The sequence below is a fragment of the Pseudopipra pipra genome, chromosome 16 (genome assembly GCF_036250125.1).
Source record: "Pseudopipra pipra isolate bDixPip1 chromosome 16, bDixPip1.hap1, whole genome shotgun sequence".
Taxonomy (NCBI): Eukaryota; Metazoa; Chordata; class Aves; order Passeriformes; family Pipridae; genus Pseudopipra; species Pseudopipra pipra.
Genome location: NC_087564.1, coordinates 15,106,920 through 15,134,847, shown reverse-complemented (window position 1 = coordinate 15,134,847; position 27,928 = coordinate 15,106,920). Strand labels below are relative to the sequence as shown.

At 49.8% G+C, this 27,928-nt stretch overlaps 1 protein-coding gene across 2 annotated transcripts in view; it reads right to left on the bottom strand.

Moving 5' to 3' along the window:
- Positions 1-27,928, bottom strand: part of LMF1 (lipase maturation factor 1) — a 157,767-nt gene that overhangs the window by 70,675 nt on the left and 59,164 nt on the right. For both annotated transcript variants that reach the window (XM_064673375.1, XM_064673376.1), the window contains one exon: positions 19,734-19,799. In XM_064673375.1, the coding sequence (XP_064529445.1) occupies positions 19,734-19,799 (66 nt within the window). The remainder of the gene's footprint in view (positions 1-19,733; positions 19,800-27,928) is intronic.

The following is a 27,928-nucleotide window of genomic DNA, read 5'->3' as shown; positions in this document are numbered from 1 at the left end:
CACCTGGAATATGTTTAGGAAATGTAGTTAAAACAACGCTTGATCCCCGTTACTAAACTGATACAGTAGTTCAAAACTCTTGCCTCTCTCTCTCCACACTCTCCTCTTGCAGCAATTTTCCAAGCAAAGCAGCAACAAGCAGTGTGAGAGTGGCCTGGGAATGCTGAAGGAGCCGGATGGATCCTGCCCAGGCACTGGTAGCTGCCCAAGGGGCTGCTGAAGCAGCATTTGAAACCAAGGATGCTCCTCTGATGCTGTGTCACATTCCTGTGAACAATTCTCTCCTAACCTGTATTCCAAACCCTTGCTCAACATCCTCCAAGGAAAATCTGACGAGACAGCACTGCCACACCTCATCACCAAACACCAACACCTCTGCTGGGGACAGAACGAGTCCAAAAGCACCAGCAGCACCTCCAAACTTGCCATTTCAGAAGGAGAAAATATAAAGGCAATCAGACAGGAGTCAAAAAGCTTTTCAGGCCATTTTGCAGCCCCAGATCTTTCCCTGAGAGCTCTGACTCCTGTTTGCTTTTGGGAAGGGGTCGTGCCACGCCAGCGGATCCGTCACCGTGGGCTGCTCCGACCTTACAAAGCTTTCATTTGAGGCCTGGCTTTTATTTAAACTGCAAAGCTCAGGGGATTCTCCAGCACCACAGAAAATTATTTTGAGAAAGCCCATTGAAGTCATGCTGGTGGAAAAGCAGGGAAGCAGAGCCCAGAGCTTCCAGCAGCGAGCGGACAAGGGCTGACTGTGGTCCAGCAGCGCTGGCCAGAGACTTCACCTGGGCTCCCGAGGTGTTTGCTCCAGTTTAATGGGAACTTCATGGCACTGGCACCGTTTAACAGGGCCCTTTCCAAAGCAATTACTCCTTTAAAAGGGCTGTAACGTTTTATTCCCTATGTTTTGGCGTGGGACCTCCGGCAGGAACGCTCCCAACACGGGGGCCGAGGGGCTCCAGTGAGGGTCTGCTTACATCCCCATGGATCTTCTCCCTGTGGAGCTCCAGGGTAACTCCATCACTGCCTACATTTTAGTTCTCCTGTTCTATGATTTCGAAATGGGGTAAGATCTGAATTTTTCCACCGTGGGTTACTGTGTGCAATTAAATCCTTTGAATTACTGAATTATTTCAGGTCAGGGACACGAGTCTGCACCACTCCCCAAGAGGCTGTGCTGGAACCCACAGAGGGAAAAAGGTAAATATGGCAAAACTCCAAGCACAAAGCAGTGATGGGACAAGGGAGAATGCTGAAAGAGGGGAGATGTAGATGGGATATTGGGAGGAAATTCTACCCTGGGAGTGGTGAGGCCCTGGCACAGGTTGCCCAGAGAAGCTGTGGCTGCCCCTGGGAAGTGTCCAAGGTCACGTTGGACGGGCTTGGAGCAACCTGGGATAGTGGGAGGTGTCCCTGCCCATGGCTGGGGGTGGGACTGGATGGACTTTAAGGTCCCTTCCAACCCAAACCATTCCAGGATTCCCTGATTTGACCTGAAATGAGAGTATAAATGGAAGCAATCAATACCCAGTGACCCTGGGATTCAGCCAGACCTGTTAATACCAACAGACACTGCACACTGTGATATTTTTAAGGATTTCAGATTAAGGAAAGAGTCACAAAAATCATCTCCCGAGGTGGGTTTGATGAAGTTCTAAACCAGCTGACTGCCCTGCAGAGATCCCAAAACATGTGCATTCCCACTCCATGAGCCCTGTCCCACCAAGGCTGGACTTGATGATCTCAGAGGGCTTTTCCAACCTAAGTGATCCTGGAATTCTGGCCCTGCCTCTGTCACCGAGGACAGTGCTTTGGAAGGGTTCATCCACACAAGGCAACAGACACACAGAAACCCACTTAAATTTAATACCCTCTGGATGAGCTTTGCTCCTTGTTAGCAATCAAAGGAAAGAATATAACAGTAAAAATACATGAATTACCCTGCAACTTCACTCTGGTGGTGACCAGGGCAGTTCCTGTCACTTTATGAATTCCTCCTCCTGCGGTTGATCCATCTGCACACGCCGCTAATCAGGTCAGCCCTCCCTCCTCCCTCTGCCCCAAACTGCATTTAAAACACAAATAATAACAATAAAACATAATAAAAACGTCACCAGACAAAGCAAACAAACCATAACTGCAGCCCCGCTCGCCGATATTTTGTACCAGCTCCTATAAAATTAACTTTTACAACTTTTACTGGCAACTTCAACCCAGGTTGAAATTATTCTCTGATTACTGTGCCCATATATCTCAGGGCAGCCAGTGACCCTCAGCCAATTACGTTGAGAAACAGTTTGCACACATTCAGGCTCCACAATTAAACCTGGGATTAAATGTAGACCCAGCTCCCGGGGCGGAAACGTCTCCCCTCTGATTTCTCCTGTATGATTTGGAATGTGGTAAAAAAAAAGAAGAAAAAAAAAAAAAAAGAAAAGATTTGCTCTTTTAATCCACCCACTAAAAATCAATCATGCACAAACTTTAACAGCCAGGGAGGGAGGGAGGGCGTCGGGAGGGGGGGAATTTTTGTTTTTCAAACGCAAAAAAACAAACAAGAAAACCTCGGTGTGCACGTTGCTGGCTTTAATTTCCTTGAGTAAACAGGGTGTTGTTGAGGGAAGAGGACGCAGGGCTGGAATTTGGGCTCGTTACTGCTCTATGAAATATGTCTCCAATGTCAGGCCTGGCTGGGGGGTTTAAACCTGACTTACTCCAGTTGCTCTACCCAGTGGCAGAGGGGAGTTTAATTAGCCTGCCCTGCTGGCAGCAGCCCTGCCTTGAACAGTAAAATAAGATTATGCTCACGCTGAGCAGATTGAGCTCAAACAGCCCCAAAAGGATTAAAAGGGACAGAGGGCCAGGACTGGTTGTAAGTTTACAACTGGAACAGATTCCAGGCAGGCTCCCAGGCTGCACTGGGAGGGTGGCTCTGGGGGAATGGGGTTTCCCTGGATTTATCCCTCTTTAAGGTTATCTATGGGGGAATGGGTTTTCCCTGGATTTATCCCTCTTTAAGGTTATCCACCAACACAGCAGCTGGAGGAGCTCCAGAGGAAGGGTCTGGCAGCACAGATCCATTGGAATTTCCAGAGGGCTCTGCTCCTAGAGGATGCTCAGCCATTGGGAATGCTCCACAGGAGCCTGGCTCAACACCTCCTCTTCCAGGGAATGGGCACAACCTGGGCTGTGCCTGTGGAACAACATCCCGGGTTTATTCCATCGGGTTAATTCCCGAGCCATCGGTGGCAGCCTGGGGGAACAGCTGCTGGATTAGTGCCCCCGACACACTTCCCATCCTGATTTATTTCAGGGCTGATGGACACATTCCTCATCCAGCAGCAGCTCAGCTCCTCAGCTGCGGATCCCCCTGGAAAAGGGGGTGCTGGAGGGGAAAAGCTCATGGACACACCGGGAGGGCAGAGCTCAGTCCTGCACCTTAAATGTGAAACCTGAAAAAAAGGCCTTGAATCTGCTGCTGATTACTGATTTTAAATTGTGGTTTTAAACTGCAAATTGTAAAATAAATGATATAAAATATAATTATATGCAATACAACTGTGTTTTCTAAGAGACATTGCCTAGAAGCTTGAATTTGCTGTGCAGGGCTCACTGGAAAAAAACTGAAGAGGCTGAATAATAAAAAGGCAGAAAATCTCAACACCACACTCTCAAAAGCAAACAGATGAAGAGCAAACCAGTGCTAATTATCTCAAATTAATTATCCCAAAACCAGGATGGAACTGACTACAAAAAGCAAACCTAAAGATAAACCAGTAAGTCCCAAATTAAGATGCACAGCAGAGGAGCACAAACAGCACCAGAAAGGATCACAGAATGCCCTGAGCTGGAAGGGACCCACGAGGATCATCGAGTGCAACTCCTGGCCCTGCCCAGGACAATGCCAAGAATCCCATCATGTCCCTGAGAGCAACCAGCCCATGGAGGTCTGGACATCCATGGTGTTAAAAATCAAACAAGAGGATGTCAGAGGCACTCGTGAGGGAGCCAAAGAGGAAGCAACATTGAAAAGAGATGTCAGGAAACCCTCCCATCCAAAGAATTTGGAAGGACAGGCAGGGAATGGGGAAGAGAAGTGTGAAAACAGGAGAGGGAGGAGAAGGCCCCCATGATGCCCTCAGGTATTCCATGTGCTGGGATGCACAAAGGGGTCCTTCTTCAGAGCAGAGGGAAAGCCAAGCAGAACATTCACCATGGCTAATTAATTTCTGCCCCTCAATTACAAGAGGGGTCTTGTGACACTGCTTGATTTGTAGCCTCTTTTCTTTTTTGTTTCTAATAAACTAGAAGCAGATAAGAAGCATGACACCTTTAATGGCTTTACAATGACTTTACAATGGCTTTCCTGCCAGAGAGCATCCCATGTGTAAACCTTGTCCTGCCTTTGAGAGTCCCTGTATCCACCACTCGCCCCTGATTGGATCAACACCTTAGAGCTACCCAAGAACATCATGGAATGATTTGGGTTGGAAGGGACCTTAAAGATCATCTCATTCCAACCCCCTGCCGTGGGCAGGGACACCTTCCACTACAAGATCCATCCAAACCCTCCAGACAAGCACTAGAAATGGAATTACTTGAAACACCAAAGCAGACAAACTCCTGTTTCATTTTCCAGTGGATTTGCTTTCTTGGTCACCGCACTGGGGCAGGAGGTGCCCAGCGTTCCTGGACAAAAACCAGAGGGGTAAACAATGCTGAGGGGGTTTTTGAACTGCAGAGGGGAAAGGCTGTTGTTTATCCACCACGGCACAGACAGATTTACACACTCACAGCCACAGTAAAACAACACAGCCCTGGCCCAGCTCCCGGAGCGCGACGTGAGTCGGAGCTGCCGCGAACGCACCGATGGGGAGTTGGGGACCTTCACTCCAGAGCCAAACCCACCCAAGGCAAACGTGACAACATCTTGATAACCTCTGGGGTGAAGCCCTTTGGGGCAAACCCAACCTGCTGCCCCCTCCTCCCCCTGCCAAGGGGACCAGCCCGCAGCCCCCGCAGCGACCACGTGTGCGCGGGGAATAATGGGAACATTCTTCCACCCACCTCAGCCCTCCCACGAGAGGGCCCAGGGCACCAAGCCTTCCACAGAAACTGCCCAATTTTAAAGGAACAAAGGCCATTCTCCGAGTGCAGGGACTGGAAATAAGCCTTAAAGCCAAGAGTTTCACCCCATGGCATTAATAGCAAGGGGGGAATTCCATCATAAAGACCAGGATCAACCATGTGGGCTAACACAGAGTATGTCCATGGTTTGACAGTCATCAGACCAGGGTCTGCCTCCAACAAATTAATCTCTGCAGTCCAGAAATCCATGCCAAGGAGAAGACAAACATCAAGCCCCCAAACAACCTTAGAACAGAAGGACTTAGTTTTCCACAAGCCCTTGGTTTAGCACAACAAAACAAGCCAAAAGAGGCCTTACCTTCTCCAAAAGGGTTTGGGATGCTCCAGTACTGGGGGGAAGCACTAGATGGCACTCCTAGAGACAGCCTAAGCCAGCAGCTCCAAGGTAGGCAGCAGCTCCATCTCTGGATCTGGGCCATGGTCCCACCAGGAGGGAGCTCCTGGGTGCACCTGCTGAAGGCTCCAACAGTTTTCACCTCCTTCCCAGTTCCCTCTCCTGCACACGATGCCAAAAGCCACAAGAGCTGTGCCATCAGCAGCTGAAGCTCCTGGATCCCTCCAGCTCTGCTGCTCCTCTGGCACCACATCCCACATCACCATCTCTGACCCATCCACGTCGTGGTACCTCAGCCTTCCCCAGGCTTCAGCCGTGCCCACAACACCCTCTAAACCCTCTTCCCCTTCCACTTGTGTGCCAGGTTTTCCTTCTCCAGCAACGCTGCTCACACCCTGTTTCAACCCCACACTAAGCAGCTGGTGGATGCCTTTAAAATTCCCGCAGGAGAGGTCAGGGATTGCTCACTGTGCCAAGGCTTGCAGGCTTCAGAGCCCTGGGAACACCATGGAGAGCATCTCCAGCAGGCTCTAAAGAGGAGCTGGACTAAAAATCTCCTGGGAATACATGAGTGCCATGGATATACAGTGGTTTTATGTCATGTATTCTGGGAATGTCCAAGCACACCCTACCCAGGGCTCCCCTGCCACCAGGATGAGAGGATGGGCTCCATGTGCTGCAGTCACTGGAGGGGATGGGACCAAAAAAGCAGTAAAAGGTTCTGTACATGCCAAGGAGCACCTAGGACAACTCAGGGGAAGGCAAAACCTAATGTTCTCCATGAAGATCTCATTAAATGACTGATATTGATTACAAAAGGAAGCAATCTCACCCCATTTTGCCCATCACCTTCAACCACAGCACCAGGGCAGCCCCTCAGCAGCACTAAAAAAGTCCAAATCTGGGACAAAGATGCAAATTAAGATCAGCATCGAGAGATTCCATGGAGAAATCCATGCAGCCTCTGGAGCAGGGCAGAGTTTTTTCACAGGCCCCGACACAGCCCAAGGGCAGCAGTGACCCCCCTGACCCTGCTGCCCCCTCAGCCAGCAGGATCCAGCCTTCCCAAACCCCAGCAGCCTTCCACAGCATCCCTGCAGACAACTCCCTGGGCTTTAATCATCCCATTTATTTCCATATTTCCAGTATTTTAGGCGTTGCTTGTGTCTTGTTTTATTGCTTAAATGTGAAATACATCCCCAAAATCCCGTCTGCAGCATCACCTCCCAGCGTATTCCCGTGCTGGCCGGAACAGACAGCCCTTTGTTCTTCCAGGGAGGAGAGTCTGTAACCTACCCCAGCCTAAAGGGAACTATTCCTTCAGTGTACAGTGTAAATTGAACTGAAGTGCCAGAGAAACAGTCAGAAATTCCTGAGTGCCCTCCCAGAAACCCCCCCAAAACGGCTCCTGGATAGGTGACATATAAGATTTCGGAGGAGAGGAAACATTAGACAGCCAAGAAAAGTCAGGAACATCTTAACCAGCAAATTAAACCCATACCATGTCTGATGTTGAGGCAACCCTGCTAAAAGCCTGGATTATTGCCCAAAAAAGTGCTCTCAGAGGGGACACGCTGCAGCCTGGCACGAGATCCGCTCAGATTTGCCAGAGGCAAATCCCATCAAATGAAACCTGGACTCATCCTTGTCAGATAAAATGGGAGATGGTGCTGAGCAAGGAGAGAAGTAAATACCTGCTCCTGGGCTTCAGCTTCTCCTCTGTGTCCCTGAAGCCCTGTGGGGGTCCCACTCCTGCCTCTGGACCCTCTGTGCTGGATCCCCCTGCAGTTATTCCAGGAAGGAGAGTAATAATTATATATATTAATTATTAATTAATAGTTATTAATAGTTATAATAATTCCTACAGGCTGCAGATAAAAAAACACTACACAGGGCAAAGCCATGCACAAATGACTTTGAAGTGACAGAGGGCAGGGTTAGATGGGATACTGGGAAGGAATCCTTCCCTGGGAGGGTGGGGAGGCCCTGGCACAGGTTGCCCAGAGAAGCTGTGGCTGCCCCATCCCTGCAAGTGTCCAAGGCCAGGTTGGACAGGGCTTGGAGCAACCTGGTCCAGTGGAAGGTGTCCCTGCCTGTGGCAGGGGGGGTGGAATGTGATGATCCTTAAGACCCCTTCCCACCCAAACCATTCCAGGACTCTAGGAGATCCTCAGAAGACCCAAGCTGCTGAACTGCCACCTTTGATTTGAGAAATATTAAAAAACTCACCAACTCCCCTCCCCACAGTGAGCTTTTACAGCAGCTCTGACAGCACCTTTTCCTGATCCCTCCAACCATCAAATCACACCAATTCCCAAACTCACAAGTACTTTGTAGCTGAGGAAGTTTTGCCTTTAGTTACCTAACACAAGACGTGGGGCTTTCACATCTGAGCATTCGAGCTCCTTCATCCCTGGAATTCCCCTCCCACCCTCACCCACCAGCTTAACAAACTCATTACAGGAATGAGGAGAGTGATGGGCTGGATGTTAATGAACCTGGTGAGACTCAGAGGAGCAATAAAACAATAGAAAGCAAATCTCCAGTATTTAAGCAGTATTTAACTCCCTTCCTTCCCCCAAGGTAATCAGCTCTGCCCGTAGCACAGGGGGGGTCATGTGTGTTGCTGCTGCATATTTGGCACAGAAAACTGCAAAAGGGAGTTATAAAAAGCTCTCTTAGATCCTGATCAGGGTTAGGAAAATGTCCAGCAGGAGCAACTTGATGAGAATTGCACCCAAACATCCACAGAGGGGTAACTGATGCAATGTCCTGCTGAGGGAAATGTCTCGATGGGGAAAAAGGGATTTTCAAAGCTGTATTTCTGGTTGTGTTTCTCATAAACCTTCCAAAGGAAATTCTCAACGACAACAAACTCACGGAACGTGGTGAAATTCAGACTAGAAGCTTAAAGAATTAAAGGATTGGCCTTCTACAAGTTTGTGTGTGCAGGTTTCTGGGAAACAAAGGGATCAACCTGCTGGAAACACTCAGCACCTCTCCCAAGAGGCATCCCAGAAGGATTTGGGCAAGAAATGGAACTCCCCAGCCCCTCACAAATGTCCTGCATGGCCACCACATGAGGACCACAGGAGGAAAATGTTTAGCAGGAGAACATTCTTTGAGGAGCCCAGGGAGGGAAATGGGGCACCCTTGGCATGGAGAGGGGGCAGCTGCCTCCCCTTGGAGGTTTTCCAGGTGTTGCTCCTCCCCTGGCACCCTCAGGCTCTCTGACAATCTCTGCAGGGCAGGTTGCCCAGAGAAGCTGTGGCTGCCCCATCCCTGGAAGTGTCCAAGGCCAGGTTGGACAGGGCTTGGAGCAACCTGGGCTAGTGGAAGGTGTCCCTGCCCATGGCGGGGGATAAACTGGATGAGCTTTAAGGTCCCTTCCAACCCAAACCATTCCAGAGTTCTAAGGGTGCTGCAAGACCCTTGAGCTCCCAACAAACCCACATGCTCTCTGTGCCCAGTGACACCGTGGGACAATGAGAAGTAAGAGAAAACTGGGGTGAAAAGGGACGTTGGCCACAACTCACCAGCACCATGGAAGGGGCAGCCCAAGGAAGGGTGGGAGCAGCAGCAGGACTCTGGGTGTTGGCAGGTTCCTCAAGGAAGAGAAGAAACCTTCTCCCTGCTTGTCCCACCAAACTTTTGTGGGGAGCCTTCAGCAGCTGAAGGGAAAGCCCAGCCCAGGCTGTCCCCAGTGAGGAGGAAGGTGGGCACTCCTTCACCTCGTCCCAGGATTGTTAAATCCATGGATGGATTGCAGAGACTGACCAGCTTGTGTTCCATTCAAATGGATCCAACGTGACAGTTCAAAACTCAATCCTGTCCCAGGCTCACTGGATGGGATCCAGCTCCATCCTGTCAAATGTCTTGATTAATGTTAAAGCAATAAAACCCCTTTCAGGCACTGAGGTTGAAAGGGAAGAGGAAGAATATGATCCCTGGAAAATACAGATAAGTGAAGTCATGGGTATGTGTAAGATAAATGCCATTCTTAATACAGACGTTTCCATAATGTTGGTAAGGGCAGCAAATCACAATCCCACTTTTCCATGTAAAGTGGTCAAGGAAAAAGCCTCCAGAGAGCTCCTGGAGGAGTCAAAGCTCTTACCCTGGAATGGGGAATGACAGCACGGGTAGGAAAAAGTTGAATTTCTTTGTCTTGAGTTACTTTGAGACAGACTAGAACACTTGGTTACAAAATTCCATGAGGAGAAATCCCAAGAAGTGGGAAAAAAAGGGTCTGAACTGCAGATGGGAACCCTCCTAACCCTGGGAAGAGAAGCCAGTGTCCCACATCTGACTCCACACGGGAATTTCATAGCTTAAATCTAATAAAAAAAAACAAAACAGGAATGGGTGTCTTGTTTTAAGCTGGTGGGAGAAAGTTTGCTTTTATCCAAACTGCCCCCCAGAAGGGGCTGTTTTTTCCCTGCAGCACAAACGACGTTGCACCGGGGACGGTGAGACGGTTCCGTCCGTGATCTTCCCGATCCGGTGAGTTCTTAGGGTTGAAAGAGCTAATCCACACCGAGTCCCCCTCCCAGCTTTCACGTAGAACACATTCCAAAAATGATAAGCAAATTATCTTACATTATCTATAATTACAGAAGCTCCTAATTACACCCCACCATCTCGAGGTAGCCCAGCCAACGCCGCGCTTCCCAGAGCGGCGATTCCTGAAGGGAACAGTAAATCAGCCTGTGCTTGCCACTGATTTGAAACTTTAACCTATAAATTAAATTAATAAGAGACAAAGGCTTCTTTTGTGCATTCGCAAGCCTGTAGGATTTTAGAAATAATAGGACTGGAAAGTGATTTATATTCCAAGATTAAAGGTCAGTTTGGCGCACACGACTTCGGAGCAAAACACCACGACACAGACTTGATATTAACTCGTTCATGCCCCACCCCAACTCTGTAATCTTGGTTTTTTACAGTTACCAGGGATTGCTGTGAGCTCTGTCATAGCTGTAAGTGAGAAAAATCCACGTTGGAGAAATATTAGGAATTCTTCCTGCTCTCTGGTACAGAGGGAAATGTCTGTGGGAATCGTCTCAGGCCATCAGCCCCTGATCCCTGAAGTGACACAACCTGTGTGCTGCAATTCAAATCAACTGGATGTTCAACATGGAAAGTGTAAAACCACAGGGAATTGTATGAAAAGGGCACAAATTCCATGTAAATTGGAGATATGCAAATAATTCTAACTTTTAGCACCAAAGGGAAGGGCTCGAGTGTTTCTGCCAATGGTGGGTTCTATTCCTGGACAGACCAACCTTTCTATGGAAATCAAGCTTCAAGCTGAACTTAAAACCTTTGGTGTGTGTAATAATTATCATCACAGAATCCTGGAATGGTTTGGGTGGGAAGGGACCTTAAAGCCCATCCAGTCCCACCCCCTGCCATGGGCAGGGACACCTTCCACTAGCCCAGGTTGCTCCAAGCCCCATCCAACCTGGCCTTGGACACTTGCAGGGATGGGGCAGCCACAGCTTCTCTGAGCAACCTGTGCCAGTAGTGTTAAGCTGAGCCCTGGAATTGGTTATTATGTTTATTTCTGTAAGCAAAACCCAGTAAGAGACCAGAGGAGGAGCAGAGATGCACAAACACACACACACCCCACACTGGTAATGCAGCTTCTTCAGCAGAACTTTCTGGTGTGTCTGCTGTTCTCAGGCAACAAATTCAATAATTTACACGTTAAATGAAGACAGACATCTCCATTGTGTGAAAATTCATTAAACAATTTAACACATTTAATAGTCAAAGAAAGAGATGAAACTGTAACACGTTTCATAATCTGACAAAAATGTCAGCACTAGCAACTCCACATGCAATTAAAAACATGTTGTTAGTTTGGTCCCTTCCAACCCAAACCATTCCAGGATTTTATGAAGAGAATATTCTCTAGAGAGCAAACATCATGGAAAAAGAAGAGCACTGAATTTTGGCAGATGCCAAACATTTGCACCATCCCAACCTGGGCTGATGGAAGGTGTCCCTGCCCATGGCAGGGGGTGGGACTGGATGAGCTTCAAGGTCCCTTCCAACCCAAACCATTCTCTGTTACTCTCAAAGACTAGAAAGCTCTTAAATATTCTTCTCATTTCATTCTTCCAGAAAGCACCAAAATTTGTCATCTTTCTCTCTGCACGTTTCTTAAAAACACACCATTAACCAGCTCATAAATCCCCAATTTAAATAATTATCAGAGCACTGCCTCTGTTCTCTTCCACCTGACAAACCTCCTGGGCCCTGCACGTTTCAGGAGCAGCAGATTATTCCCCACAGCCCCTGGTAGGCAGAGGGATGTGATGGGATCCAACATTCCTGCCCACTGGAGAGGCTGGCCAGCAGGGTAAGGGCCATGGCCAGGGGCAAAGCATGGAGAGCTGATTAAGTGGCTGCAAAGTGGGTTGTAAAGATTAATCTGATTAGGATAGAAAAAGACAAAAAAGGGTGGAGGGGAGAGGAAAAGGGAATATTTAAGGCAAGCGCTGAGGGTCCTGGGTGGTCTGTAAAGGAGTTTGAAACAGTGGGAGAGTGTAACAAAGAGATGAAATCCAATAGGTGTACAGGAAGCTTTCACCAGGCTTAAAACAAATCCTCAAGAAAAACAGAAAAGAATCCAGGAAGAGGAATTGTGTTACTGCTGCAAACGGTATTGGCACATTCCCAATGCATTTCCAGCACGTGAGTGACAGCTCCGGGCTGATCCCGGGGCTGGGGAGGGATCAGGGCTTCCCACGCTTCAAAATCCTCACCAGGTTCCCAACAGAAACCTCCCTGGGGGCATTTCCACCACACTTAGGCTGGTTTAGCCCACTTGGGTTGGATGTTCCTGGAAGCAGAGGGTGACCTGGGGCAGATGCCCCCCACCCGCTCTGCTGATCCCAAAGGGAGAATCCCAGAGGTTGCTCTCTGCATTTCTGATGGTGTGAATGCAGGTACTGCTGGGGAAGGAACACAGAGGGAAAAGCAGATTTGAACTGAAGCAAAGAGAGGAGGAAAATCCTGCAGCAAAGCCGGTGCTCCAGCCCTGTTGGAGTTGCTGTAGAGGAGGGATCATGGACTGGGGGCTTATCCCATCCTCCCAGTTCAGAGAATCCTGGAATGGTTTGGATTGGAAGGGAACCTACAGCTCATCCAGTCCCACCCCCTGCCATGGGCAGGGACACCTCCCACTAGCCCGGGTTGCTCCAAACCCCATCCAACCTGGCCTTGGACACTCCCAGGGATGGGGCAGCCACAGCTTCTCTGGGTAACCTGTGCTAGAGCCTCCCCACCCTCACAGGGAACAATTCCTTCCCAATATCCCATCTATCCCTGCTCTCTGGCAGTGGGAAGTCATTCCCCCTTGTGCTGTCACTCCATCCCCTTGTAAAAAGTTCCTACATGATTTTCCTGTCGGAGCTATTCCAAATTTTCTCTCTCAGCATCTGCCCAAGTCCAATTTACTCCAGCAGTGTGGGGTTTCCTGAGCCTGGGCCAAAGATGCTGAGACTGCTTTATGATGCTGATTTGCTTTTATTTTGACAGTTCTCTGAGCAGACACTCCTTCCCTTTCTCCTAAATTCCCTGCCAGGATCCTGGTGCCAGTGAACTGCACTGACACTGGGGTGGTTGGGAATCCACCTCCCCTTTGTCTGCTGTGATGGTTGCTCAGGAAACTCATTTCCCACTCCTGCTCCAACACTGACTGACAGCAAACCTACACTCTCCTGAGTGCCTGACTCTGGGAAGCTGCTTCCCTGCCTGCTCTGCTTGGAATAAAATATCACCCACCATGTCCCTGCATTAATCTGCTTTTGTCCTGCTCAGGGTCCAACGTTATGAATCCCCCTCGTTCTTCCCGAGCTTCCCCTGACTGCCCAAGCCCTGCATCCCTGTTCACCTTTTAAAACCAGCATCACTGGACACAAATGTCAGTACTGATGACATTTCTCCTGACACTGCAGCTCCCCAAGGACAGTGACACTGCTGGGAGTTCACTGCTGAGAGCTCAGCCCTCCCCTTCTGAAGCACCGACCATCTGCAGCAGGACTTCCAAACTCTGGAAAACCAGGACTCCTCCTGAGCAGTGCTCAGCTGGAAGGCATAGCCCTGAATCCCTGCTTGTGCTTCTGCCAGCAAACCCGACCTGTGCAAGCCCAGCAACCCTGATCCTCCCGAGCTGAGCCCAAATCTCACCTTTCCAGCATTTGCTCCCACTTTTTTTAAGCCAGGAGCACATTGGGAACAGCAGAGCCCAGCCTGAACTTGGGAATAACAAACTTCTCCAGCAAATTGCATTCAAAGATCCCTTGCATCCGACACAGAGACCTGGGATTCATCTGAAAACCTGCCTCAGATCAAGCCCTTCTTTGCAGCAGCCTGATCCAAACTCCAGATCCAGCACAATAAGCTTTTGATGTCCTGCTGACATTTATCTGCCAATATTATTGCTCCAAGCACTTGCCTTATGATGGATCTTGTTACCTAATTGATCACAGGCGAGGTCAGGCCTTGGCCCTTCCTCCACTGACATCATGCAGCTCCCCAAAACCCAGCAGAAAGCCCCTAATCCTCAGCTTCAAATCCCCCCTGAGCAGCCCTTCGAGACGTGTCAATGAGGACAAGTGGTTTTGCAATTATGCCCCTGAAAAGGTCATTTCTCCAACCCTATGACCAAATGGAAAGGACAAAACCAGCAGCTGAACACGAGCACGTCCTTCCCTGTGGTATCAGTCACCTCAACTCAAAGAACAGTTTGGTTTTGCACCGGGAGATGAAAATAAAGCACATTTTTATCGCCTTCAATAATTCACGATTGTGACCATCAGCCCTGCCAGGATTCACCTTTAATGTCCTCAGACTGGAGAAAATTCCATAAAGGGCCAAGGATTGTACACTTAGGATGCTCCATAAATATCTTATAATGTTATTATTAACACTATTAACAAGAAGATCCCCAAAGTGCTCTGCATGGTTACTTCTTTTAATTATTCCTGTTTTCTGTGTAATTCAGCACCACTTCCCTCGTACTCATTTGTAACTTTAAAATTTTCAGCACAAAATCCGAGCACCTGCTTCCCTGTTAGGAACACTTTTCCCTTCCAGCAATGCAAACTCTTGGAATAAAGCCCATCCTGAGCCTCAGGGCTCATGAAAGCAGCTCATTTTCTGATTTATCGAAACGAATTGCTGGATATTATTTACTCTTTGTGTCATAATGGGTTGGGAAAAGCTGGATGAAAAGTCTAATGAGGTCTAAACAGGGGAAGAGAAGGGGAAAAAAGAACTGAAGAGGCAGTTAAGGAGCAGTTTGAGCTCCCTCCTCCTCCTTATCAGCACAGTTATCAGTCAGCAAGCCCATAATTAGGCACAAAAGATATTGTGCTCTGGAGAGCTTCTCCAGGAAGAGGGGATCTGCTCCAGGAGCTGGAGCACTGACTGACAGCCCCTCCCTGGGAAGAACAGTCACACAATAATTAGTGACAATTTGTCCAAGTCAGGAGTGACCCCTGTGACTGTGCAGAGCCTTAGGACATAGCAAAGCTTTTCTCAGCAGCACCGACACATTTGGGGCCAAAACAGGGCTCAGATTAAGCAGAAATTGGTTCAGCAAAGTCCTTCAAACTTTCCTGCTTCCATCCTGAGCACTCGCAGATGACTCCAGAGCTGGGAAGCACATCCTGGGTCTTACTTCCAACACTGACAAAGGTTTTGTTGCCTCAGAAGCAGGGTTTGGTTTTCCTTTCCCTTTATCCCTTTGCCTCACAGAATCATTAAAGTTGGAAAAGCCCTTTAAGATCATCGAGTCCAACCATCACCATGTTCACCACTAACCAGTGTCCCCAAGTGCCACATCCACACACCCTTTGAACACTTCCAGGGATGGGGACTCCCCCACTGCCCTGGGCAGCTGGGCCAGGGCTGGACAACCCCTTCCAGGAAGAAATTGTTCCTAATATCCAACCTGACCCTCCCCTGGCACAGTTGGAGGCCGTTCCCTCTCCTCCTGTCCCTTGTTCCCTGGGAGCAGAGCCCGACCCCCCCCAGCTCCCCCCTCCTGTCAGGGAGTTGCAGAGCCAGAAGGTCCCCCCTGAGCCTCCTTTTCTCCAGGCTGAGCCCCCCCAGCTCCCTCAGCTGCTCCTGCTGCTCCAGCCCCTTCCCAGCTCCGTTCCCTTCCCTGGACACGCTCCAGCCCCTCAATGTCTGTCCTGAATTGAGGGGCCTGGAACTGGACTTGAGGTGTCCCTAACTAGCACCCAAGACATTCCACCAGGCTCCAGCCCCTCCATGTCTTTGCTTTCCTCAGACACAGGCCATGGATGTCCCTCAGGAGGGACCCCTGGATGTGTCCAGCAGTCCTGGCGTGGTTTTGGGGCAGAGCTGGCAGAGCAGACCCTGCCCAGCGGGGCTCCTGCCCCAGCAGTTGCTCCTGCAGCTGTCCTGACCAGTTGGTGGCTGAGTTTTACAAGATATCTGTCTGTAATTAAAAAGCAACAGCGCTCTGGCAGCCATTAGAAAAATGCATCCCTGGATTGCATCCCACCAGGAGCATTTCAGGGGGGGAGCACAGCGGGACGGGATGGATGTGACCACGCAGGACCTTCCCAGCCACTCTGATTATCTGCTGAACTGCTCTGCCAGAAACATCACCAGGATACAAGAACCCTTTGGGATGGCTGTGGGTCCAAACTGCTCCTCTCCTCCTGCCTGTGCCACTCAAACCTGCCCCGTGCCAAGACATCTGCTCTCAAGGTGCTCCAAAGGGTCTGGGATCCACAGGACTGGGGAGGGGGGTTAAAACACAAGAGGATTTTCTGCATTTGGAGCACGTTAAGACATTGTGCCTGTGCCAGCCAAGCAGCACTCCCAGAATTAGCAAAGCTGGGGCCAGACCAAGCCTGGCACAGGAGGGAGCCAGGTGGTGCTCCCTGATCCCATCCCTGGCTCACAGACCTGGGACCTGTTCACAGCCCACACCTGGGACGTGTCCTGCAAGCTGTGCAGGCTCCAGAAAGGGCCTGGAGTGGCTCGAAACCTTCCATGGCAGACTTTTCCCTGGTGCATGGAGCTGATGGGCTCTGGGAATGATCCCTCTGGAGCAGGCAGGGACAGGGGACACGCTCAGCCACAGCCCTCTGCTTGCACGAGCAGGGAACCAAGGCTGCCTGCCTTCCCTGGCAGGTGCCATGCTCCAAACACTCTGGGATCCATCCCATATGCTCCAGTGGAAGCAGAATTCAGCTCCAGCCTGCAAACCCTGCACACAGATTTGTAAATCTGTGTGTGCACAGTAATCAAAATGCTTAATAATCCTGATGACAAACAGACCTGAAACCCAAAAGCAGCTTCTCTCTGCATCAACTGCACCAGGAACAGGTTCCACTGAGGAAAAAAACTCCCTTTTACTGGGATTTCTTGTAGGGCAAAGAGCCATCTAAGCACAGCCAGCAGTGAAACGACGGCAAACACAAAGAGGGATAAATAAAACCCATGGCATGGAAAACCCCAGCACTTCACCTGCCAGGCAGCACCCAGGCATGTCCATTTTGACATGTTGACATGGACACAGGGTCAGGACACCACAGGGGATCAGGACCCCCAGGGCACAAACCTACACACCCACTGTGGAGCCTCTGACCAGGTTAGCAGAGAAATCAATGCAGGAGGAGGAGAAATTCCCTGTTCACGGTGCCTTGCCAAGCTGGGATTGCAGTTTGGGACTCCTGGCACCCAGAGCCATGATTAATCCAGCCAGTGTTCTCCCCCCAGCCCTCATCCCAACCTCCAGGATGTTTTCACGTGCCAAGTTGTGTCTGGTGGTGCAGCAAAGTCTTCTCCATCCCCACCAGAGTCTGCTTTTCTCTTCCACACCTACTGGAGCACATCTAATCCTCAGGGATCAGAGGAGGCTGGTTGGAAAACACCCCTCCCGTGCAAAGCACGTGTTCTGCCATTCCCCTCTCCAACTCACACAGTGCCAGGGGCCAGAGGACGGAGCAGCTCCCAGCCAGGCTGGGATTAAGGCCCTACTACACATCAGAGGGGAAAGAGGCAGGAAAAATCCGCTCTGCTTAATTACCCAAACCACCCCAGCACTGGACTGTTCGAGCCACCCCTCCTGACAAAGGTGGGAATGTTCTTTTCCACGAGCAGAGCTCCTGGTTCTCCTGCAAACAAACAGAGCCGGGCGCTCCCCACGCAGGGAGGGGGCCGTGGCTTTGCATTAATGCTCTTGGCAGAGGAGCCCATGTAGGTTTTGGACTCCAGCTCAGGGCTGGAACAGCAGAGCTGGGGTGGCCAACATACATCACAGCACTCACTTGGCCCGAGTCCACTTCGAGCCAGTCCAATACTCAGTTTTATCATCCTAATTACGAGCAGATTCCCAACTCCCTTCCTCCCTCCCAGAGGAATCTTCAGCTTTACCCTTTTCTTCCTCCCTCTGGCTGGTTGAAACCAGCAGGTGAATCGCAGCCCTTTGTTATTTTTGTTATATTATTGCTGGTAGACAAAGTTTGGCCTCTTTCATTTTCCTTTTATTGCAGCTTCTTTTGTGCGGATTAAAATAATTGATATTGATAACGTGCTCTGCCCCCTGCCCCTGTTCCCAATTACTTGCACAGCCTGGGGATCCTGCCTTATGGATAGGACAGGAATGGTTTTCATTAGCCTTCTGGGCTCCAGAACTGGTTCTGGTTTTGATTTGAGAGGTTTGGGATTGTGCAGCCTGATTGTTGTGGGTTGGGGTCAGCAGGGGCTGCCGGGGGCTGGCTTTGAGCTGCATTTTCCCAGAGTGCTGCCAGGTGCCCAGCAAAAATGGGGAATTTGCTGCAGCCACCTTCATGTCCAGGATTAAGAACTACAGCACTGAAGGGTCTTTCTATCCATAGTTTTACCAGGAATGAAGTTGGAGCACTGGTGTCCTGCAAGAGCCAAGGGAGCAGCAGCCTTTGTGCAAGGTCAGCCCTGCACTGACTGGGGGAAACCCCCGGAAAGTCACTGATGGGAACAACAAAAAAAGGAGCATTAAAGCTGGAAAGGCAGATGGAGCTTTTGGGATCTGCAGAATTCCATTTCATAGAATCACGGAATGGTTAAAGCTGGAAAAGCCCTCTAAGAGTCCAACCATCCACCAGCACCACGTTACCTGGGCACAGGATCAGGACACCACAGGGATCAGGCACCACAGTCACCATCAATCATGTCCTCCAGCTGCCCTGGGCAGCCCCTTCCAATGCTTGACAACCCTTTCCATGAAGAAGTTTCTCTTGATATCCCATCTAAACCTCCCCTGGCACAACCTGAGGCCGTTCCCTCTCCTCCTGTCCCTTGTTCCCTGGGAGCAGAGCCCGACTCCCCCCCTGGCTCCCCCCTCCTGTCAGGCAGTTGCAGAGCCAGAAGGTCCCCCCTGAGCCTCCTTTTCTCCAGGCTGAGCCCCCCCAGCTCCCTCAGCTGCTCCCAATAGGAATTATGCTCCAAAATGTCAGATGGACTTGGATTGGAGACCAGAGGTGTTATAACACCCTGGGCCACTCCCAGTGGCTGTGATGTGAAGCCAGAGAAGGGAATATTGTTTCAGGACTGTTTCCTTCACCAAACCAGGGCTCCTCACCCCTGGAGCATCACCATACACAGCATTTTCTATCTTAACCCCATTTCTGTAAAACACAAATGCAAACCCAAATGTGAAGAGAGAGGGGAAGCTGAAGCTGAGCTTCTCTGGAACCAGAGAGGAGACGAGACTCAGAGCCAGAAAACAACCCACAGTCTCTAATCAGAACACACCAAAATCACTGAAACAGATGCCAAAAAGATAAAACCATGGAATTCTGAACTGCCAACGATTATGCTCTGCATGTTGGACAGCACCAGGATGCTTCGTTTCTGTTTGCATGTGTCCACATTTTGGGAGTGGAAGCAGGAAGGTCTCAGGACAACACCACAGAAAGCTCCTTTCTGTCCCCTCCCCTGCAGCATTTTTTACAGTGAAGTTCTCAGTGAGGCTCAGGTTTGTTCCTGAATCCGTGATGGGGAGGAGAGGGAAGGGGAGAAATTGGTCTTTTAGGACTGTGGTTGGGAAAAATAGCATCACCCAGCTGGCACGTGGACACTGCCTGCACTGCCAGAAGGCTGGGATAGAGTAAGAAAACATGGAGAAATGCCTGGCAGGAGAGGAAAGGTCTGGGAAAATTAATTTACCAAAGGAAAGCAGACAAGAGAAATGAGGTTTTATGCACAGATCACTCACCTCGTAGTGATAATCCATGCATGTTAACTCTCTCCAGCAGCCATCCCCTCGGATTTTAATCAGCCCCTGGGGAAAAAAGACAAGCATACAGTCATAAATATTTTATTTTATCTTGTATCTCAAGATGCCAAATGCTCTGGTTAAACACACAGCCTCTAATGGCAGAGGCTGAAGGAGACCCAGGGTACATCCACACGCCGGGTCCAGCTGTTGTTCCCAAGGGAATGTTGTGCATGTGACTCATTTCACTGCCATTTTACTGAAAATCTGACCCAAAATCCTTGTGGAATGGGCCACATCACTTCAAGGGTGCTGGAAGATGCTTTGCCCACACCTGAGCCTTTGCAGAGCAGGTTTGAGCAGCCCAGGATCAGCAGAATCCCTGGATACCAGCAATAGGAAAATCCAGGCTCTGCCACTGGGCCACTCTGTAACAGATAAGTGTTCCCTGCAGCCCTAAACACAGCCATAGTCACTATTTTAAAATCCAAACCCAACGGTTTCCCTCTGTCAGAGCCACTTCTGCTGCCTGTGGAAAAGGGAACAGCAACAGAGCGGGATGGGGACCCACAGCCTGCCCTGAGCTGGCCACAGAGATGCAATCAAAGTAATTAGAGAAACAAAAGAGGAGCAGGGGAAGGAAGCTGACAGATCCAAACACAGATGGATGCACTAATGACAGCTCTGCTCCACCTCAGGTTAGAGGTTGGCAAGGAAACGAGCAGGTATCCGAGCTGGCCGTGCACTGATATCTCAGGGCAACAAGAGGGGAAATTTCCAAACCACTGGGTCCATTCCAGGCCTGGCAGTAATATTGGGATTAAATTTCTTTGCCTCAGAGATGAAGAGCAGAAAGGAATCAGTGGTCCAGAGCAGGAAGGACACCTGGGCAGGGATGAGCAGGAAGCCCTGCAATCAAGCCCTGCCAGCCCCAAGGGATTCAGGCTCAGCTTTGATGTGGGGAAAGGTCCCTGATTAGGATCACAATATCCCAAATTGAGGAAAGCTTCACTAGTCAAAAGGTTGAACGAGCTCTATCATCTGCATACAATTAGGGGGTATTTACCTACCTCTGACATTGCCCCTAATTATGATGTTCCTGAGAGGGAGTTCCTGGAAGGACCCGTTGCTGCTGCACCGGGAGCATCCTGAAGCTTCTTTACATTTACAGCAGGGAAGGTTTTCAAGCAGAGATCAGTGACCTTTCATGGCTAAAATCTGAGAGCTCAGAGGAGGAAATTCCAGCACTATGGCCCATTCTGGCCTGGTGGTTTCATCCAAATTCACAGAACCACAGAAGGGACCACAGGGGCTCATCTGGTCCCACCTCCCTGCTCATGCTACAACAAGTAGCATGACTGCAGCATAAGACTAAGTTTAGCAGGTTTAGGGCTCAAGAAAAAAAATAAATCTAAGACTTCCCCAAAATAGTCCAGACCTCTTAAATATCCTGAAATACCCAGTTCCCAAGGCTGTATTTGGGCTGTGTGTCTGTCTGTCTGACTGATCTGAGAGCACAGGGCTTCTAAGTGTGGAAAAGAAAGGACAGAGCCAAGTTTAATAACTCCTCACAGGTAGGAGAGGGATGCAGTGATATCACACAGGAACTGGGCTGGGAAAGTAAGCTGGTGGGGAGCTCCTGAGCAGATCCCATCACTCTGCAGGGCTGGAGCAGGAGGGGCCAGGACAAGACACACTCGCTGTCAACACTCCGGGCTTCATCTTCCCCTCCCCAATCATCCCCGGCTCGTCCTGCCCTCCAACCTTTTCTAAAATTACAGGATCCACTGATAGCATCTCACAGGATGTGCCTCAGCTGGCAGCCCTGGCAGGGGCAGGACAGAGCTAAGGAAGGCTCTGTGCAGGAATGCTGGAATATTAAAACAGGCCAGTTATCTCGATGACCTTCCCTCCTGCCTGCCCAGATTGTTCTCGAGCTCTAGGATTCCACAGGGATAATTAAATCAAGTATCTGAGAGAAAAGCACCACACTGACAATCCAAATCTTCCCTGCAATGAGTCACTAAGACAGTTCATCACATTTTGTTTACTATGAAGCTTTCAAGCAGGAAAGTCACTTAAAACCCTTAACATCAAAGCTGATTTTCAGCACAGAAAACTCCCACTCTCATAATTAGGGGGTGTTTCAAGTCATCGTTCCCCTGCTGCTGCCTTGGGTCCACTTCCACACTGGCAAGGGAGTTTTCCAGTTTTCCCAAGAATTTGGGCTAAGAAACAAGAGCATGAAGTGCACAGAAAACCTCTGTGTTCTGTGGCTTCAGCTCTGCTGAGGAGGAACCACGAAAGGAGAACGTGGTGGGTCACTCCATGATCCTGCTGTGAAGAATCATGGAAGCACTGAGGTTGGAAAAGATCTCCAAGATCATCAAGTCCAACAATCACCAGCACCACAAAACCATGTCCTCAAGTGCCACATCCACACCCCCAGGGATGGTGACTCTACCCCTGCCCTGGGCAGCTGTGCCAGGGCTGGACAACCCTTTCCACAAGGAATTTTCTCCTAATATCCAACTAAACCTGCCTTGGCACAATTTCAGGCCATCTCCTCTCATCCTGGTGCTGTGGGTCCCTGGGTATGGTCCCACCAGGGTGGGTCCTGACAAACCTTGATGCTCCTGCTGCCATTTTTCTTGGACGTCAGCTCCCATTCTCTGGGAGATGCAAAGTTTGAGACGTGGTCTCTGGGTCCAAGTGAGCACAGGAGGGTGGGAGGAGGAAGGGAGGAGCTGGGAATCCCCACATCTGCCGGGGTTTTGCATTCCCGGGGTTTCTCTCAGCCTGCTGACAATTCCCAACCCCTTTCCATGATTTCTGTGTGTCCACTGAACCAGCCTGGGCTCTGCAGCTGCAGCAGATTATGCTGCCAGATCAAAGCCCGGGAAAACTCCCCATTCCCTGCTCCCAGAGAGGCTGGGGCACCTCTGATGGACCCCAATCCTCCTCCCTCTGGATGAGGAGAGGACATGGGAGGGATTAGAAGGAAAAGGAACCAGAGGATGTGAGGATGGGACAACCCCAGGAGACTCCAGCAGACCTGGAGGACTCTCCTCTCATTTGGGCATAAGACACCAACACCTTGCAAGAAATATTTGGTGGGAATATATTAAGCAGAGTTCAAGGAGTGAATGATAAGGACAAATTAAATGGAAAACAAAGAAAGGAGAGAAATAATTAGATATAATTCCACCTTGGCATAATACTCTCAATATTGTCAGTAGCAATGGGATCATTTGAGAACCATGGAAAAGATGTGCTGTAGCAAACTCTGCACACCGACTTGTTTCTCCTTTTCTAAATTCTAAAAATTACTTAAAAGATGCTTTTCCCCTTTTTTTTAAGTTCAAAAAAATGTGGGAAGTTTCTTTCTAGTTCTGAGCTGGCAGAGCAGTAGCTGAAAACTTGAATTCTGCATCTATTTTGGAGGCTAAAGGGCAGGAGATGAGGAGTTTTGAAAACATTTTTGCACTTTCTTTTTTTTATGATCAGCTCTAATAGACAAAACTAAAAAGGGAGGGGGCAGGAAAACGGCTTTTAAAGTTTATTTTCCCTTTCCAATGATAAAGGCAAATGAATATTTACACACTTACAACCCCAGGAAAAACCAGGTACCCCAAAACCACCAGCTCTGTTTGCACAAGGGGGTGTCCGAGGGGACTTTCAGGATATCAGAAGGGGAAGGAATTCAGCAACACAAATTAAATATGAGCCAAAGGGAAGGAAACAGGTGGCCAAGTGAACCAGCAATTGCCCTTTCACCTCCCTGGCCCTGCTTTGAATCCCGCTCCAACCAGGATTATTAAATCCATCCTGATGGGAAGGAGGCTGCAAAGACACTGGGGGTTGATGGTTTAGGCCGAGCTTTTGGCAGCCAGAAGGTGCCCCCCAGTTCCTTGGAGTACCAAGCAATCCTGGCCTGGGGAAGGGGAAGGTTGGGATCTCTATCCTGGGAATGTCCAGCGGCTCCGGGGGTTCCGCACGCTCGGACATCCCCCTGTGCTTCTCTCCACATGGACACTTCAGAATGTTCCCTCTGGGCTGAATTAATTCCACAATGAAATATGGGCTCAATATCACCTTCCTTCCTTCCTTCCCACATCTGCTCCCTCGAGGGCACGGCCCAGGGGGAGGATGGAGATGCAGCACCTGCTTGGACCTGGGAAACACCAACCTCCAGGCTCCCAGAATGAAGGTGCATTAAATCCACCAGCATTTTTCACAGGAGAAGGAAAATTACATTTTGGGCCTTTTTTTTTTTTTAATTTATTTTAATGGTGTTCAATAAAATCCCTGGGTTTAATCACTGAGCTGGCCTCACTCAGCCCCCACAAACTCTCCATCCACCAGCCCTGCTCTGCATCCAGGAGTTCAGAGTCATGGGTAAAGAGCATTTCCCACACTCTGGATACACCATGGGTGACTTTTGTCACCATACTTTTATTTTAGATAAGCTAGAGAAGATAAATAAGACAGACAGATAAGACACCAGCTACATGGACAAGACCCCATTTTCCTCCAGCATCATTCCCAGCTTTGATGTCTCACTACAGTGCTCAAGGCAAAGTGACCATGCAGTCACTTGAGCAAGATCCACAAGCAACCAAAGGAGAAAAAAAATAATCTATTTCCCAGCAAATTCTTCGGAAAAATTCACCAAATCAAAATTGATCAAGCTCTGCTGCAGGGCTGGACCCAGCCCCTGAGGCATCAACCCAGTCTGGTTGATAAAACTCCCTCAGCCTGCTCAAAACTTGCTATTTATGACTAATAAATTCTCTTTCACACACGGGACATTGATGAATCCATTTGCCAACTGGCAGCCAAGGGACTTTTGGGGTGGAAATCAAAATCCCCCCTTCACTCCCACTGAACCAATTCCAGTCCTGCTCCACTGAGTCACCTCACATGCCCCCTCTCTCTCCCCAGCACTGAAAATATCCAACAAAAGGGATTTCAGAGGACATTAAGCCGCAGAGAGGAAGTTTAGGAACAGCTTTTGTTTCCTACGTTTCATGAGCTTGACGAAGTCGTGGCAGAAATCCCAAAGCCGAGGCCGTGGCACACAGGGAATGTGACCTGGGACTGGGAAGGAGAACCTGAAGGATGGGAGCTGTGCCACTGCCTCCCCAGACATGTCCCTCCTGGGTTCAGGGCACTGAAATCTGCCTTTGCCCTGTGAATCCTGGGATTCACCTTCCTGAGGCACAGCAGGATGAGCTCCTGAGGAGGATGGGCCCTCACTTCCCAGGAGCACATCTGGACACTGCTCCTTGGACTGTATCATCCCCTGCTCCTGATGCTAGGATTAAGCTGAACACTGATGGGGAAGAGCTCCTGGTTCACTGGCAGATGTTCCATAAGGGAAAACCCCCCTGGATCCCCAGGACCTGCCCCTCCTGGCCCTGTAGAAGGCTCAGAGCGTGGGTGCCGCGTGTGCCCCCCCAGGAGCCCTTCACTGCACCCACATCCCAGCCATGGGGAATGGGAATCACAGGAACCCCTCTCCAACCTCATCTCCCTGCTCCAAGGATTCTCCCAGCTCACCCAAGGCTGTCCCACCGGGATGCAGCTCAGCCACCCCACAGAAACGAGGGGGAACATCCTCCTGGGAAGGTCCCTGTGGGTCAAACCTCCAGCCCCCCCAGTCCTCCCACCCCATCCCTGCCCCACCCAGCCTGGCTCCTCAGACCTCTCCTTCTTCCTTTTTTCTTTGCTCTAATTAGTTTCTAATTACCCGATTCCCTTCTAATTAAACCTGCCCAAACCAAACCCACAGCATCACCCTTGCTCCCTTCTCCTCCATCATCTCCCTCGCTTCCATCCCTGACCCCCTTCCCCAAGGATCACACCCAGGCACAAGCACCAGTTGGAGATGCAACATCAGAAACCTCCATGAGGATTTTACACTTCACACAAGGAGAAAAACCTCTCCAAAGCAGATGAACTGCTCCCTTATTTTTCTGATGCCAGCACAGATGATTCACAGATCCAGGGGTGATCCTTCATGGACTCAGGGGTGATCCACCACAGATCCAGGGGTGATCCACCACAGATCCAGGGGTGATCCACCACAGATCCAGGGGTGATCCACCACAGATCCAGGGGTGATCCAGCCCCGTGGCTGTGGGTGCAGCCCCCAGCTCTGCCCACCAAGCCCCACAGCTCCTGCTCCAACACCACGCAGAGGGAGGGAAGGGCTCGACTCCCACCCCCCAAACCCTGCCCTTCCCCTGCTCCTGGATGGCTCTGCCCAGCTGTGCCCCTTCCCAGCTCTGCACTTGGGTGATTCAAACCGAAAAATGCCGAAATAATTAAAATGTCATTCAAGCTCTGAGCCGATATGAGTCACTGTTACAAAAAATATCTGCAAAATTCTTTCAGGAGTGGGGGATAATTATATTCCTCCCTATCTATTGATTTTTCTCTACAATGCAGATGTCAGATTTTCCATGGTTTTTTCCCCTTTTTCTTTTTCTTTTTTTTTTTTCTCTCCCTGGAGTGAGTGTCAAGGAGGAACAAAGCACTCTTTGAGACTTTTTCAGCCCAAAATTAATTCCGAAAAAAATGGTACAGACAGGCCAATAGCACGGGAAGCCGAGTAAAAGGCTGGTGACTCAAGCTATGTCTGCAAAACCCCCATTGATCCCGGCTCCAGAGGGAAGGGTGGGGAACGGGGCACCGGTGGCAGAAACTCAGAGTCAATTTAAAGACCTCTCTGTGTCTTCACTGTGAAAAAGATGGGTGCAAACCCACCAACAAATCTCCATGATGGGCAATACTAAATTCCAGCTTTTCATCTTCCTCATCATATAAATAAGAAACACTCCCAGAGAAAATCCCAAAGCCGTGCCCTTCCCACACCACCTCTGCCGCCCGCGGAAAAAGCACTTTTGGCATCTCTTTGAAAGCCAAACATTCACCAGCAGTGCTCTGAAACAAAGTGGCTGTAATTTAGAGCCCAATTCATGGAAGAGGAAGGAGCTTGGCAAGGGTCAAATTTAAAAATAAAATTGTTTAAGGACTACATGGCAAAGCTGGAAGGGGCTCCCAGAGCCTGGCACCTGGAGCATGTAAATCCAAGGAACCCAACAAGACCCTCCTTCTGCTGGGTGCCTAAAACTCCCTCTGAGCTGCTCCAAGACAGCACTTTATGATGGTTTTTTTATTTATATACCTCCTAAAGGACACAAAGTTTCATTCCCGAGCCCAGCAAAGGCTGGAGCAATTTGAAAATTCAATACATTTTCTACGGTCCGTTAATGCCTCAAGGGTCACGTTATGGCTGTGGAAATTGTTTGCATGCTTTGAAATATTTGCATAATTGATGAGCCCAAATCTTTGCTGTGAACTGTGGCTGGTGGCAGAGGCTGGATTTAGGCCAGACTTACCCCTGCCCTCCGTGGGTCCCACTCTGCTGGATGGATTAAGCTCTGTGGCGCAGGATGGATGAGCTGGATCCCGTGTCCTGCACGCAGTGTTTCATTCCTTTCTTTAGGAAGTGCCACCCAGGGAACATGTGACACAGGTCTCAGGCTTCGTGGAAATGTTTTTCTACAGCTCTGACAGCAGCAAACTCAAGGCTTTAGCAAGAGCCAAGCCTGATGTTCACACCAACCCCACTGAACCAACTCCCTGCCGCTTCTTCCATGAAAAGAGAGAAATAACAGGATGCTCCATCCCTGGAAGTGTTCAGGGCCAGGTTGGATGGGGCTTGGAGCAACCTGGGATAGTAGGAGGTGTCCCTGCCCTTGGCAGGGAGTTGGAACTGGATGGGCTTTAAAGTCCCTGCCAACTCAAACCCCTCCATATCTTCTGATCCTTCAGCCAGACCACGGCAGGTTGATGCTGCTCAGCTGACACTGCTGATGGAACAGCTTTGTCCTGTGCCTTGCACATCACTTCCAAGTCCACAGCCAAGAGCAGATCCAAGCTCTTGTTCAGATCCAAGCCTGCACAAGATGGCACTTCCCATCATCTGGAGAACATTAGTTCTGGTCCAACATTAGCACATTATAGATCAGGCCCCAGACTCCCTGGAGCAATTCCCATCCCTGGAAGTGCTCAAGGACGGGTTGGATGGGGCTTTGAGCAACCTGGTCTGGTTGAAGGTGTCCCTGCCCATGGCAGGGGGTGGGACTGGATGGGCTTTAAGGTCCCTTCCAACCCAAACCATTCCA